Source organism: Haliotis cracherodii, unplaced genomic scaffold (genome assembly GCF_022045235.1).
Source record: "Haliotis cracherodii isolate W230 unplaced genomic scaffold, xgHalCrac1.p SCAF_4, whole genome shotgun sequence".
Lineage (NCBI taxonomy): Eukaryota > Metazoa > Mollusca > Gastropoda > Lepetellida > Haliotidae > Haliotis > Haliotis cracherodii.
This window is the reverse complement of record NW_027266297.1, coordinates 33,680,793-33,694,845: the sequence shown is the minus strand read 5'-3', so window position 1 is coordinate 33,694,845 and position 14,053 is coordinate 33,680,793. Positions and strand designations below refer to the sequence as shown.

Here is a 14,053-nt window from a genome sequence, read left to right as displayed (position 1 = left end):
GACACACCCTAGACTGCTTCCTTAACCCACAACACTGTGTATACCAAGACATATCCTAGACTGCTGGCTTTAACCCACAACACTGAGTATACCAAGACATATCCTAGACTGCCGGCTGCTACCCACAACACTGTGTATACCAAGACATACCCCAGACTGCTGACTTTAACCCACAACACTGAGTATACCAAGACATACCCCAGACTGCTGACTTTAACCCACAACACTGTGTATACCAAGACATATCCTAGACTGCTGACTTTAACCCACAACACTGTGTATACCAAGACATATCCTTGACTGCTGGCTTTAACCCACAACACTGTGTATACCAAGACATATCCTAGACTGCTGACTTTAATCCACAACACTGAGTATACCAAGACATACCCCAGACTGCTGACTTTAACCCACAACACTGTGTATACCAAGACACACCCTAGACTGCTGGCTGTAACCCACAACACTGTGTATACCAAGACATATCCTAGACTGCTGACTTTAACCCACAACACTGTGTATACCAAGACATATCCTTGACTGCTGGCTTTAACCCACAACACTGTGTATACCAAGACATATCCTTGACTGCTGGCTTTAACCCACAACACTGTGTATACCAAGACACACCCTAGACTGCTGGCTGTAACCCACAACACTGTGTATACCAAGACATATCCTAGACTGCTGACTTTAACCCACAACACTGTGTATACCAAGACATATCCTTGACTGCTGGCTTTAACCCACAACACTGTGTATACCAAGACATATCCTTGACTGCTGGCTTTAACCCACAACACTGTGTATACCAAGACATATCCTAGACTGCTGACTTTAACCCACAACACTGTGTATACCAAGACACACCCTAGACTGCCGGCTGTAACCCACAACACTGTGTATACCAAGACATATCCTAGACTGCTGACTTTAACCCACAACACTGTGTATACCAAGACATGTCCTAAACTGCTGACATTAACCCACAACACTGAGTATACCATGACACACCCTAGACTGCTGGCTTTAACCCACAACACTGTGTATACCAAGACACACCCTAGACTGCTGACTTTAACCCACAACACTGTGTATACCAAGACATGTCCTAAACTGCTGACATTAACCCACAACACTGTGTATACCAAGACACACCCTAGACTGCCGGCTGTAACCCACAACACTGTGTATACCAAGACACACCCTAGACTGCTGACTTTAACCCACAACACTGTGTATACCAAGACATATCCTTGACTGCTGGCTTTAACCCACAACACTGTGTATACCAAGACATATCCTAGACTGCTGACTTTAACCCACAACACTGTGTATACCAAGACACATCCTAGACTGCCGGCTGTAACCGACAACACTGAGTATACCAAGACACACCCTAGACTGCTGACTTTAACCCACAACACTGTGTATACCTAGACATGTCCTAAACTGCTGACATTAACCCACAACACTGAGTATACCAAGACACATCCTAGACTGCCGGCTGTAACCCACAACACTGTGTATACCAAGACACACCCTAGACTGCTGGCTTTAACCCACAACACTGTGTATACCAAGACATATCCTAGACTGCTGACTTTAACCCACAACACTGTGTATACCAAGACACATCCTAGACTGCCGGCTGTAACCGACAACACTGAGTATACCAAGACACACCCTAGACTGCTGACTTTAACCCACAACACTGTGTATACCTAGACATGTCCTAAACTGCTGACATTAACCCACAACACTGAGTATACCAAGACACATCCTAGACTGCTGACTTTAACCCACAACACTGTGTATACCAAGACATGTCCTAAACTGCTGACATTAACCCACAACACTGAGTATACCATGACACACCCTAGACTGCCGGCTGTAACCCACAACACTGTGTATACCAAGACATATCCTAGACTGCTGACTTTAACCCACAACACTGTGTATACCAAGACATATCCTAGACTGCTGACTTTAACCCACAACACTGTGTATACCAAGACACACCCTAGACTGCTGACTTTAACCCACAACACTGTGTATACCAAGACATGTCCTAAACTGCCGGCTGTAACCCACAACACTGTGTATACCAAGACACACCCTAGACTGCTGACTTTAACCCACAACACTGTGTATACCAAGACATGTCCTAAACTGCTGACATTAACCCACAACACTGAGTATACCATGACACACCCTAGACAGCTGGCTTTAACCCACAACACTGTGTATACCAAGACATATCCTAGACTGCCGGCTGTAACCGACAACACTATGTATACCAAGACATATCCTAGACTGCTTCCTTAACCCACAACACTGTGTATACCAAGACATACCCCAGACTGCTGACTTTAACCCTCAACACTGAGTATACCAAGACATATCCTAGACTGCTGGCTTTAACCCACAACACTGTGTATACCAAGACATATCCTAGACTGCTGACTTTAACCCACAACACTGAGTATACCAAGACATATCCTAGACTGCTTCCTTAACCCACAACACTGTGTATACCAAGACACACCCTAGACTGCTGACTTTAACCCACAACACTGTGTATACCAAGACATATCCTTGACTGCTGGCTTTAACCGACAACACTGAGTATACCAAGACACACCCTAGACTGCTTCCTTAACCCACAACACTGTGTATACCAAGACATATCCTAGACTGCTGACTTTAACCCACAACACTGTGTATACCAAGACATATCCTAGACTGCTGACTTTAACCCACAACACTGAGTATACCAAGACATACCCTAGACTGCTTCCTTAACCCACAACACTGTGTATACCAAGACATATCCTAGACTGCTTCCTTAACCCACAACACTGAGTATACCAAGACATATCCTTGACTGCCGGCTGCTACCCACAACACTGTGTATACCAAGACATATCCTAGACTGCCGGCTGTAACCGACAACACTGTGTATACCAAGACATATCCTAGACTGCTTCCTTAACCCACAACACTGTGTATACCAAGACATACCCCAGACTGCTGACTTTAACCCTCAACACTGAGTATACCAAGACATATCCTAGACTGCTGGCTTTAACCCACAACACTGTGTATACCAAGACATATCCTAGACTGCTGACTTTAACCCACAACACTGTGTATACCAAGACATATCCTAGACTGCTGGCTTTAACCGACAACACTGAGTATACCAAGACACACCCTAGACTGCTTCCTTAACCCACAACACTGTGTATACCAAGACATATCCTAGACTGCTGACTTTAACCCACAACACTGTGTATACCAAGACATATCCTAGACTGCTGGCTTTAACCCACAACACTGTGTATACCAAGACATATCCTAGACTGCTGACTTTAACCCACAACACTGTGTATACCAAGACATATCCTAGACTGCCGGCTGTAACCGACAACACTGTGTATACCAAGACATATCCTAGACTGCTTCCTTAACCCACAACACTGTGTATACCAAGACATACCCCAGACTGCTGACTTTAACCCTCAACACTGAGTATACCAAGACATATCCTAGACTGCTGGCTTTAACCCACAACACTGTGTATACCAAGACATATCCTAGACTGCTGACTTTAACCCACAACACTGTGTATACCAAGACATATCCTAGACTGCTGGCTTTAACCGACAACACTGAGTATACCAAGACACACCCTAGACTGCTTCCTTAACCCACAACACTGTGTATACCAAGACATATCCTAGACTGCTTCCTTAACCCACAACACTGTGTATACCAAGACATATCCTAGACTGCCGGCTGTAACCGACAACACTGAGTATACCAAGACATATCCTAGACTGCTTCCTTAACCCACAACACTGTGTATACCAAGACATATCCTAGACTGCTGACTTTAACCCACAACACTGTGTATACCAAGACATATCCTAGACTGCTGGCTTTAACCGACAACACTGAGTATACCAAGACACACCCTAGACTGCTGACTTTAACCGACAACACTGTGTATACCAAGACATATCCTAGACTGCTGACTTTAACCGACAACACTGAGTATACCAAGACATACCCCAGACTGCCGGCTGCTACCCACAACACTGTGTATACCAAGACATATCCTAGACTGCCGGCTGTAACCGACAACACTGAGTATACCAAGACATATCCTAGACTGCTTCCTTAACCCACAACACTGTGTATACCAAGACATATCCTTGACTGCCGGCTGTAACCGACAACACTGAGTATACCAAGACATATCCTAGACTGCTGGCTTTAACCCACAACACTGTGTATACCAAGACACACCCTAGACTGCTGGCTTTAACCCACAACACTGTGTATACCAAGACACACCCTAGACTGCTGACATTAACCGACAACACTGAGTATACCAAGACACACCCTAGGCTGCTGGCTTTAACCCACAACACTGTGTATACCAAGACACACCCTAGACTGCTGACTTTAACCCACAACACTGTGTATACCAAGACATATCCTTGACTGCTGGCTTTAACCCACAACACTGTGTATACCAAGACACACCCTAGACTGCCGGCTGTAACCCACAACACTGTGTATACCAAGACATATCCTAGACTGCTGACATTAACCCACAACACTGAGTATACCAAGACATATCCTAGACTGCTTCCTTAACCCACAACACTGTGTATACCTAGACATATCCTTGACTGCCGGCTGTAACCGACAACACTGAGTATACCAAGACATATCCTAGACTGCTGACATTAACCCACAACACTGAGTATACCAAGACATATCCTAGACTGCTTCCTTAACCCACAACACTGTGTATACCAAGACATATCCTTGACTGCTGGCTGTAACCCACAACACTGTGTATACCAAGACACACCCTAGACTGCTTCCTTAACCCACAACACTGTGTATACCTAGACATATCCTAGACTGCCGGCTGTAACCGACAACACTGTGTATACCAAGACATATCCTTGACTGCCGGCTGTAACCGACAACACTGTGTATACCAAGACATATCCTTGACTGCCGGCTGTAACCGACAACGCTGAGTATACCAAGACATATCCTAGACTGCTTCCTTAACCCACAACACTGTGTATACCTAGACATATCCTTGACTGCCGGCTGTAACCGACAACACTGAGTATACCAAGACATATCCTAGACTGCTGGCTTTAACCCACAACACTGTGTATACCAAGACACACCCTAGACTGCTGGCTTTAACCCACAACACTGTGTATACCAAGACATATCCTTGACTGCTGGCTGTAACCCACAACACTGTGTATACCTAGACATATCCTTGACTGCTGACTTTAACCCACAACACTGAGTATACCAAGACATATCCTAGACTGCTTCCTTAACCCACAACACTGAGTATACCAAGACATATCCTAGACTGCTGGCTTTAACCCACTAGAATGTGTATACCAAGACATACACTAGATTGCTGGCTTGAACAATACTTACAGGGTTTTTCTGTATGCTGCCGGAGATGAACTGCAACAGAACCCACATCAGGTGGTCTCGCCCCTTCTTTAGGTTCTTTCCTTTCAGCTGAAACAAGAGGGATGGGACTGTAAGGCAATGTCATGAGTTCCACAAGGTCACGCTTGTCTACAGTGTGTCTAACCTATCGTGGACAAGTACTGGACAAGTTATATCATAACTGGGAATTATAAAGAGTTACCACAGTAAAGCAACCAAGCCAAATTTATTTGACTTAAGGATATGTGCACATTATACCTATTCTTCAATTAAACCTTAAAACTAATTTCTAAAAGAAAAAAGGCACATAGACAGGTCTTGTGGTAAACTGGAGCCTTTTGGTAGTTTAGGATTTAAAAAAAAATATATTTTTCAAGATTTTATGGCAAGGACTTTGATTTAGCCTATAAATGGCAGTTGTGCTCGTTTCCAGAGGGCTTATGCCTTGCACAAAACCTGAGATATCATATTGGAAAGGAATATGAGTATTTCATGCTTGTTGTATATGTAGCAATCTCATTTGAATCAGATCTTAGTTCTCGCTATAGCAAAACAAAGATCCGAGGACATCCCATTACAGTCACATCAGAACAACCTTTCATCCGACCAATCAAAGCGCCGCTTACCAGATCATGAAAGTGACAGTCGGAATGTGTTTTCTAATCATGAAAATTTGAAAACGTTAACACAGGCTATTCCGAAAGACAGTTACGTCCCGTACGACTGATTCCGTCAAAAGTACCATCTATCTCTCGCTTCCGTGGGATAAACATTTGAATGGAGGATATTTTTCAATCGTAGTCTGAAATGGACGTCGCCAGGTTGAAACGAGTGCCGTAAAGCTCGAGAAAGCTGCTTTCTAATTGGCTGATGTCGACTTCTTGTTAGTCATTTCAGTGGTCGATCAAAGTTTGCAAAAGGTCGTTCTGACACGTTCATGATGGCATGTCCTCAGATCTTTGATTAGAGGCAGCGAGAACTTAGATCTGATTTAAATGAGATTGTTCTTTCTTTTAAGGTTACTACATATACAAACGAAATATTATACAATAACAACAACTTTTGAGTCTAATGTTTGGACTGCTCGATGAGAAGTAAAGTGAGGGTTCAAGTGGAGGTAACTCTGATTGGTGAGCTGGTGTTGTGGAGAGGGCCCCCTTGGCGGAGAGGCACATTTAGGGTTCTGTGTAATGGGATCAAAGAGAGAAGGAACTTGCTATAGGTATAAGAAATAACAGAAGATTTACACACCTTTTCATACAAGGACATGACCATGTGGGGAAAGCTTGCAAACTGGAACAACACAAAGTATATCAACTGACTAGATAGGTGTTGCCATAGCAACTGACTCAACCCAGCATCATCGTTGACACCTTCAGATTCTGATCTCTCCATCGCCACGACAACCAGATCCACAAGCTGGTCCTCAAGAACTTCACAGCGTTGCTTGGCCTGATACAGAACATTGAAGGACTTGAATGCAATACTGTGACTACTGATAGTGAATCTTTGCATAATGAGTGAGTGAGTATGGTTTTACGCCGCTTTTAGCAATATTCCAGCAATATCACGGCGGGGGACACCAGAAATGGGCTTCACACATTGTACCCATGTCGGGAATCAAACCCGGGTCTTCAGTGTGACGAGCGAACGCTTAAACCACCAGGCTACCCGACCGCCCCCATAATTAACATGAACTGGTGCACGCTGGAGTCTAATAACTGGTTTTATTAACAAACCTTCAAGCAAAAAGAAAAACAATGCATGCTGTTTGTCTAAATTGAAAGATTAGTGAGTGGGTATGGTTTTACGCTGCTTTTAGCAATACTCCAGCAATATTCCAGCAATACCATAGTGTGGACACAAGACGTGGCATCACACATTGTACCCATGTGGGGAATTGAACCCGGGTCTTTGGCATGATGGGTAAATGCTTTAACTATAGGCCACCCCACAGTCCCCGTTTTTAATATTATTCCAGCAATACCATTGTGTGGACACAAGACGTGGCTTCACACATTGTACCCATGTGGGGAATTGAACCCGGGTCTTTGATACAGTTGTGGAACTTTGTCGTGGGTTTTTACTCACAGGTTTATCCTGATTATGCACAACACCAATACCCATGAATCTCCCCAAAGTGGAAAATGTCTGAAGACAGGCTTTACTCCCACATTAAGCTCACATATTTTGTATAACTGAAATATTGCAGCGTTAATCACAGTTCACTGACTCACCAAAACCAGACAATATTCATCTGTAAACATCCAATTAATATCAAAATAATGGATAAATAAACTAACAAAAATATTCTCACATACTCATAACTGATGGGTGTGAACATTTTTAACAGATAAAACATACACATAATACTAAATGATACAGTGTAGATATTTCAGTGAGAACTTATGTTTTTCGACTTGAATAGATGCCCCAGCAACCCATGCTTGCCGCAAAAGGCAACTGTGCTTGTCGTAAGACTAAGAGACAACTATCGAGATCGGTTGGTCAGGCTTGCTGACTTGGTTGAAGCATATCATCATATCACAATTGAGCAGATCCATGCTCATGATGTCAATCACTGGACTGTCTGGTCCAGACCCGATTATTTAGAGACCGCCATCATATAGCTGGAATATTGCTTAGTGAGGCGTTAAACAACAAACAAACTAATAAAAACACGAGCTGCTGACCTGTTTGTTGAGGCCCAGCATGTTGCACACCATCTCGCGGGAGTAGGGCTGCTCCAGCACGTATCTCAGCAGGTTTGTCTGGGGGTCCTGAATAGCCTGCCGGGATAACATGGATGTCACACGGCCAATGTTCTTAAACCTTTTACTCAAGGACTCAGATACCAAAACCAAAGAAAAACAATAAACTGGCAAACCAAACAGTGCAGTTTTTAATGTTTCCTTGATGAATGAATCTATGAATTTGAAATAAAATCTCTGTTAACTTTACCGGTTTCTCTGTTTCACCATGCTTCTGATTTTTAAAATCATGTTTTATGTTTATGATTTCAGAATGTAATTTAGGATCTGATTGTGGTATTTTGGGAGTTGAGGGTTACTAAGACCAAAAGGCTTCAATACATGTTTACATCTTGATTTAAAATGGACATACACTTATCATTGTCACTTCATCTCTTTATCATGTTTATTGTTTTAACAAACCATGTTCAAAAACTTTAATCAAATAACAGCTAAAATCAAAAACTGACAAAATCATGAACCAGCACAACAAGACTATTTTAGAGCTCTCATTATGTGTTACACTTCCAAAGTAATAGCGTCATCAATTTTACCTGAACGGTCAGCTGCAGATACAAAACTAGTTCCAAAAAATACACAATGCAAGAATAATTCACGTAAAATATAAGAAAGTAGTTTAACTTGCCTTGTCGTAGGGCAGCGGCCCACTGAGATGGAAGCGAAGTGTCGTGGTATTGAGACGCCATACATTATTCATGGACATGGAGTGCCCTACCACTGGCAGCAGGTGACTTCGCCCTGGGATACAAGAAACACATTGTATTGTTTTCTTGAATGTTTCACATCATGGTTGGTTGGTTTGTTGTTTAACGCCGCACTCAGCAATATTCCAGCTATATGACGGCTGTCTGTAAATAATCGAGTCTGGACCAGACAATCCAGTGATTAATATCATGAGCATCGATCCACGCAATTGAGATCGATGACATGCATCAACCAAGTCAGCGAGCCTGACCACCCAATCCCGTTAGTCGCCTTTTACGACAAGCATAGTCACCTTTTATGGCAAGCATGGGTTGTTGAAGACCTATTCTACCCCGGAATCTTCACGGGTCGTTTCACATCATGACACTTGTCGTAAATTATTTCATTTTTTCTTCTCTTGTTGCATATTTCTATATGCCTTGTGTGTGTATCTCACCTGCAATGGAGACCATCTGAGCAGCTGGTCGGAAACTGTCCACAAAACTCGACAACATCTTCCCCATGCTCTGCAAAACATGAAATATGATTGAGAATGCTGCCCCAACATCTGATAGTTGGTTACTGTACAGAACTGATCAGTGACACCTCTAGTACCAATACATAAAATGATGGCATTATGAGCTGTCTAAAACAATTTACCACTGCATTTGGTAGTACAGTAAACTACAGTTATAATGAACATGCTTGTAACAAACTGACTGATAAACAAAATTATTTTTTAGTCCCGGCCATTTGTTGTACAGTAGACTACGATTATAACAAACCCGCTTATAATGAACTGACGGATATAGCGAACTTATTTTTAGTCCCGGCCATTTGTTGTACAGTAGACTACGATTATAACAAACCCGCTTATAATGAACTGACGGATATAGCGAACTTATTTTTAGTCCCGGCCATTTGATGTATATATGCTGTATATATGTTTATAACGAACTACGGTTATAACGAACTAAAATAAGTGGTCACTTTGAGTTCCTTATAAGCGTAGTTTACTGTATTTCGGTATGTCATCCTGTAAATAATTAAGTCTGAACAAGACAAAAGAGAGATTGATATTAGGAGCAATGATCCACATCGTTGAGCCACAATGACACACAATCAATCTACTCAACCTGCCCAGTAGTTGAAGGAACTGCCATTTACAGCGCAGAGTTGTGTCCCTTGGGCACGCCAGAAATCTATCATTGTGGGTTCGAATCATGGTTCGCCCCGATTATGTTTCTAGGTTTGTCAGCACCATACCATTCTCATGGGTTTCACCGAAGTGGTAAACATCTGAGACATACATCACTTCAGACATTCCTTCCACATAAAGCTGACACGTCGTGATATTACTGGAACACGTTCAAAGCAGTGTTAAACCCAGCTCACTCACTCACTCAACTGACAAAATAAGGAAGAGTAAGAGCATTCTGTATCCACAAGTCTCCTGGACTGTGAGGACAGGTATCTGGACCTTACCCATTGTGGCCAGGTGCTTGTATCAGGGCAGACTTTGGTGATCTCATTAATGGCCAGGTAAGCGGGTAGGAGACATGCATTTCTGTCCAGGATATATGTGACCACCTATGGAGAAAAAATATTTTGTTTACTTTTTGGGTTCTTCCACTGAATGATGCCCAGAACATGGTAAAAAAAAAATGGAGAAAATCTTTCCATCCCAGTGTCCATCACATAATGAGCACCAAGTTCTTCAGTCTTTCATGGAATACCTTAAGCATGGTGAGGATGACTTGTCATAACCTCTCAGTTGCTGTAGACTGAACGGTTTAAAGTTACCCAATCTCATTAAAATCAGATCTTAGTTCTCGCTACCGCTAAACAAAGATCTGAGGAAATCCCATTAAGGGTCACATCACTTTAAAATAGGGTAATCCAAACGATAGTTACGGGCTTAACGACTGAATCTATACAATCTAGACCATATATTAGCCATTTGAGAATGTTCTTTTGTTCAGGTTTAAAATTTTTAAGCGAGAATTTGTCAAAATATGTTTTGAAGCATAGTCGCCAATTTGAAATTAGTGCTGTAAAACCCGAGAAAGCTGCCTTCTGATTGGCTAATGTCAACTTCTTGTCAGTAATTCCATTGGTCGGTCAGAGTTCGCGAAAGATCAGTCTGACGTGACCCGTAATGGGATGTCCTCAGATCTTTGTTTAGCGGCACAATTAACTACAGAGCAAAAGCCTTGAAGGAGGACTGTGTATCATGTTCTCATGGTTCAGACTTTGCAATAAGAGCTGTTTACAAATCAAAGATGTAGTCTCTAGACAACATATCATAAATATTGAGGAACCAAATATCCAAAGTGTTGTTAGATCAAAAATCAAATTTGCTAGAATATCCAACTTCCCTGGCACCCATGACCCCTGTTACTTGTCTGTGCCCAGTGCCCCATTGGGTTTAGAAATCATGTAAGCATCTGAAGGTACTGGGTTGACAAGCGTTATCCCTGTGAGTCTGGTCAGGACGACAAGGATCGGAATACTCACATCTGTGACCACCTCCACCTCTGGCTGGACGGCCACATTGTCTGACGGCAGGGAATTCTGCAACTTGTCCAGGATCACCCGCAAAAGATCTCGCACACCCTAACCAAGAGAGACAGTTCAACAAACTGAAAACCACGCCATTGTCACAACATTGTACTTCTATCGTTTTCTTGCACTCCACACGACAGCTGATAAGACTGATGTGACAGGAAACAATTAATTTCCCGATTTCCAGAATTCAGTGACATTTTATGAAATCAATACTACTTTATTATAATCAGTGCCACTTAATGTCATCAATACCATATAATGTAATCAATATTTAATGTACTCTTACCATTTCTTGTACTCACCTTGTAATCCACCCCTCCTATAATCTTCCTGATCAGCTTGAAAGTAGCATTCCACAACAGAGGCTGACTGTAGCTCAGTCCCTCGCGGGTCAGCAAAGCCTCACAGATAGACCTGGAACAATGCAAGTTATTGCTCACACGCCAGGCACCAGTGAGTGAGTTGGGTTTAACGCCGCTTTTTACAGTATTCCAGTCAAAATTGTTTGATAGGCATTGCTTAGAAGTTGACGGATGACAAGATAGACACAATTTTATGGATAACAACTTCTTTAATACTGTGAGTACTTCACAGTATTAAAGAAGTTGTTATCCATAAAATTGTGTCTATCTAAGTATTCGAGTCATATCACGGCATGTCAGCTTAATGTGGGAGGAAAGCCCAAAGTGATGCAGGTCTCAGACATTTACCACTTTGGCGAAATCCATGAGCAGGGGTATGGTGCTGACAAAACTAAAAACATAACCAGGCACCAAGATGGAGAGCAACAGTGCAGACAATATCTTAAATGACTTATCACATTGGCAATTTTCAATTTTTTAAAACTGTTTTGTAGGTCTGAAGAGTTCAAATATGAGTTCACTTGAGAATCTTTAATTCCTTTAAGGTCAGTAGTCATATTCATACTAAACACACTGGACAATAAATGGGTTATTAACCTCCCAAGACATGACACAACCGTTAATACAACCACTGATTGTTGTGATATAACCATGTGCGTAATGCTTGATTCCCTTCAAGTTTGATGCCTATTCAGTACCTTGGAGCTACGACACAATTCTCCACCATTGATTCCAGCAGGTCACACAGGAGATTCACTCTGCTGGCATTGCACTGGCGGTGCAACAAGTCTACAAACGTACGTAGTCCGATGTCTTGTGATTCCTGGAACAATTTAGACACAATTAATAGCAATGCCACAGCATGTGTCAAATGTTCTGTATGTAACATGATATCAGTGAGTGAGTATGATTTTATGGCACTTTTAGCAATATTCCAGCAATATCATGGTGGGGGACACCAGAAATGGGCTTCACACATCGTACCCATGTCGGTTAATGAAACCCTGGTCTTCTGGGTGACGCGCGAACGCTTTAACCACTAGGCTACCCGACCGCCCCTAACATGATATCAACTAGGTTACATAATGAGTAGGGATAATTCATACAGTTGTGCATTCACATAGTCATGTATTCATGTACTCGTGTATTCATGTAGTCATGTATTCATGTAGTCGTGTATTCATGTAGTCATGTATTCATGTAGTCGTGTATTCATGTAGTCGTGTATTCATGTACTCGTGTATTCATGTAGTCATGTATTCATGTAGTCGTGTATTCATGTAGTCGTGTATTCATGTAGTCATGTAGTCGTGTATTCATGTAGTCGTGTATTCATGTAGTCGTGTAGTCATGTAGTCATGTAGTAGTGTATTCATGTAGTCGTGTATTCATGTAGTCGTTTATTCATGTAGTCATGTATTCATGTATTCATGTAGACGTGTATTCATGTAGTCGTGTATTCATGTATTCATGTAGTCATGTAGTCGTGTATTCATGTAGTAGTGTATTCATGTAGCGTGTATTCATGTAGTCATGTATCCATGTAGTCGTGTATCCATGTAGTAGTGTATTCATGTAGTAGTGTATTCATGTAATCGTGTATTCATGTAGTCGTGTATTCATGTAGTCATGTATTCATGTAGTCATGTAGTCGTGTATTCATGTAGTAGTGTATTCATGTAGTCGTGTATTCATGTAGTCATGTATCCATGTAGTCGTGTATCCATGTAGTAGTGTATTCATGTAGTCATGTAGTAGTGTATTCATGTAGTCATGTAGTAGTGTATTCATGTAGTCATGTAGTCATGTATTCATGTAGTCATGTATTCATGTAGGCGTGTATTCATTTAGTCGTGTATTCATGTAGTCGTGTATTCATGAAGTCATGTAGTCGTGTATTCATGTAGTCGTGAATTCATGTAGTCGTGTATTCATGTAGTCGTGTATTCATGTAGTCATGTATCCATGTAACATGGGAATTTGCTCTAGAAACTTTCAGATAAAAAGAATTATAACAAGATTGCACTGACAATAAAGTTCCACATTTGAACAATGGAGCTGCCAATGCAAGGATTTTCCCTGAACCTTTTATTTAGAACAGTCCTTTTGCTGCAAATATTTCAGTGAGCCTAGTAATCTAATGAGTGAGTGAGTATGGTT

At 41.9% G+C, this 14,053-nt stretch overlaps 1 protein-coding gene across 3 annotated transcripts in view; it reads right to left on the bottom strand.

The window, feature by feature from the left end:
* LOC139480383 (mediator of RNA polymerase II transcription subunit 23-like) overlaps positions 1 to 14,053 on the bottom strand; it is a 58,794-nt gene that overhangs the window by 41,807 nt on the left and 2,934 nt on the right. For 2 of the 3 annotated variants that reach the window (XM_071263448.1, XM_071263450.1), the window contains exons 3-11: positions 12,592 to 12,716; positions 11,834 to 11,945; positions 11,481 to 11,579; positions 10,449 to 10,553; positions 9,421 to 9,490; positions 8,905 to 9,017; positions 8,202 to 8,297; positions 6,760 to 6,960; positions 5,491 to 5,577 (exon numbers count right to left, since the gene is read on the bottom strand). In XM_071263448.1, coding sequence (XP_071119549.1) covers positions 5,491 to 5,577; positions 6,760 to 6,960; positions 8,202 to 8,297; positions 8,905 to 9,017; positions 9,421 to 9,490; positions 10,449 to 10,553; positions 11,481 to 11,579; positions 11,834 to 11,945; positions 12,592 to 12,716 — 1,008 coding nt within the window. The remainder of the gene's footprint in view (positions 1 to 5,490; positions 5,578 to 6,759; positions 6,961 to 8,201; positions 8,298 to 8,904; positions 9,018 to 9,420; positions 9,491 to 10,448; positions 10,554 to 11,480; positions 11,580 to 11,833; positions 11,946 to 12,591; positions 12,717 to 14,053) is intronic. The other variant, XM_071263449.1, reaches the window with a different exon arrangement.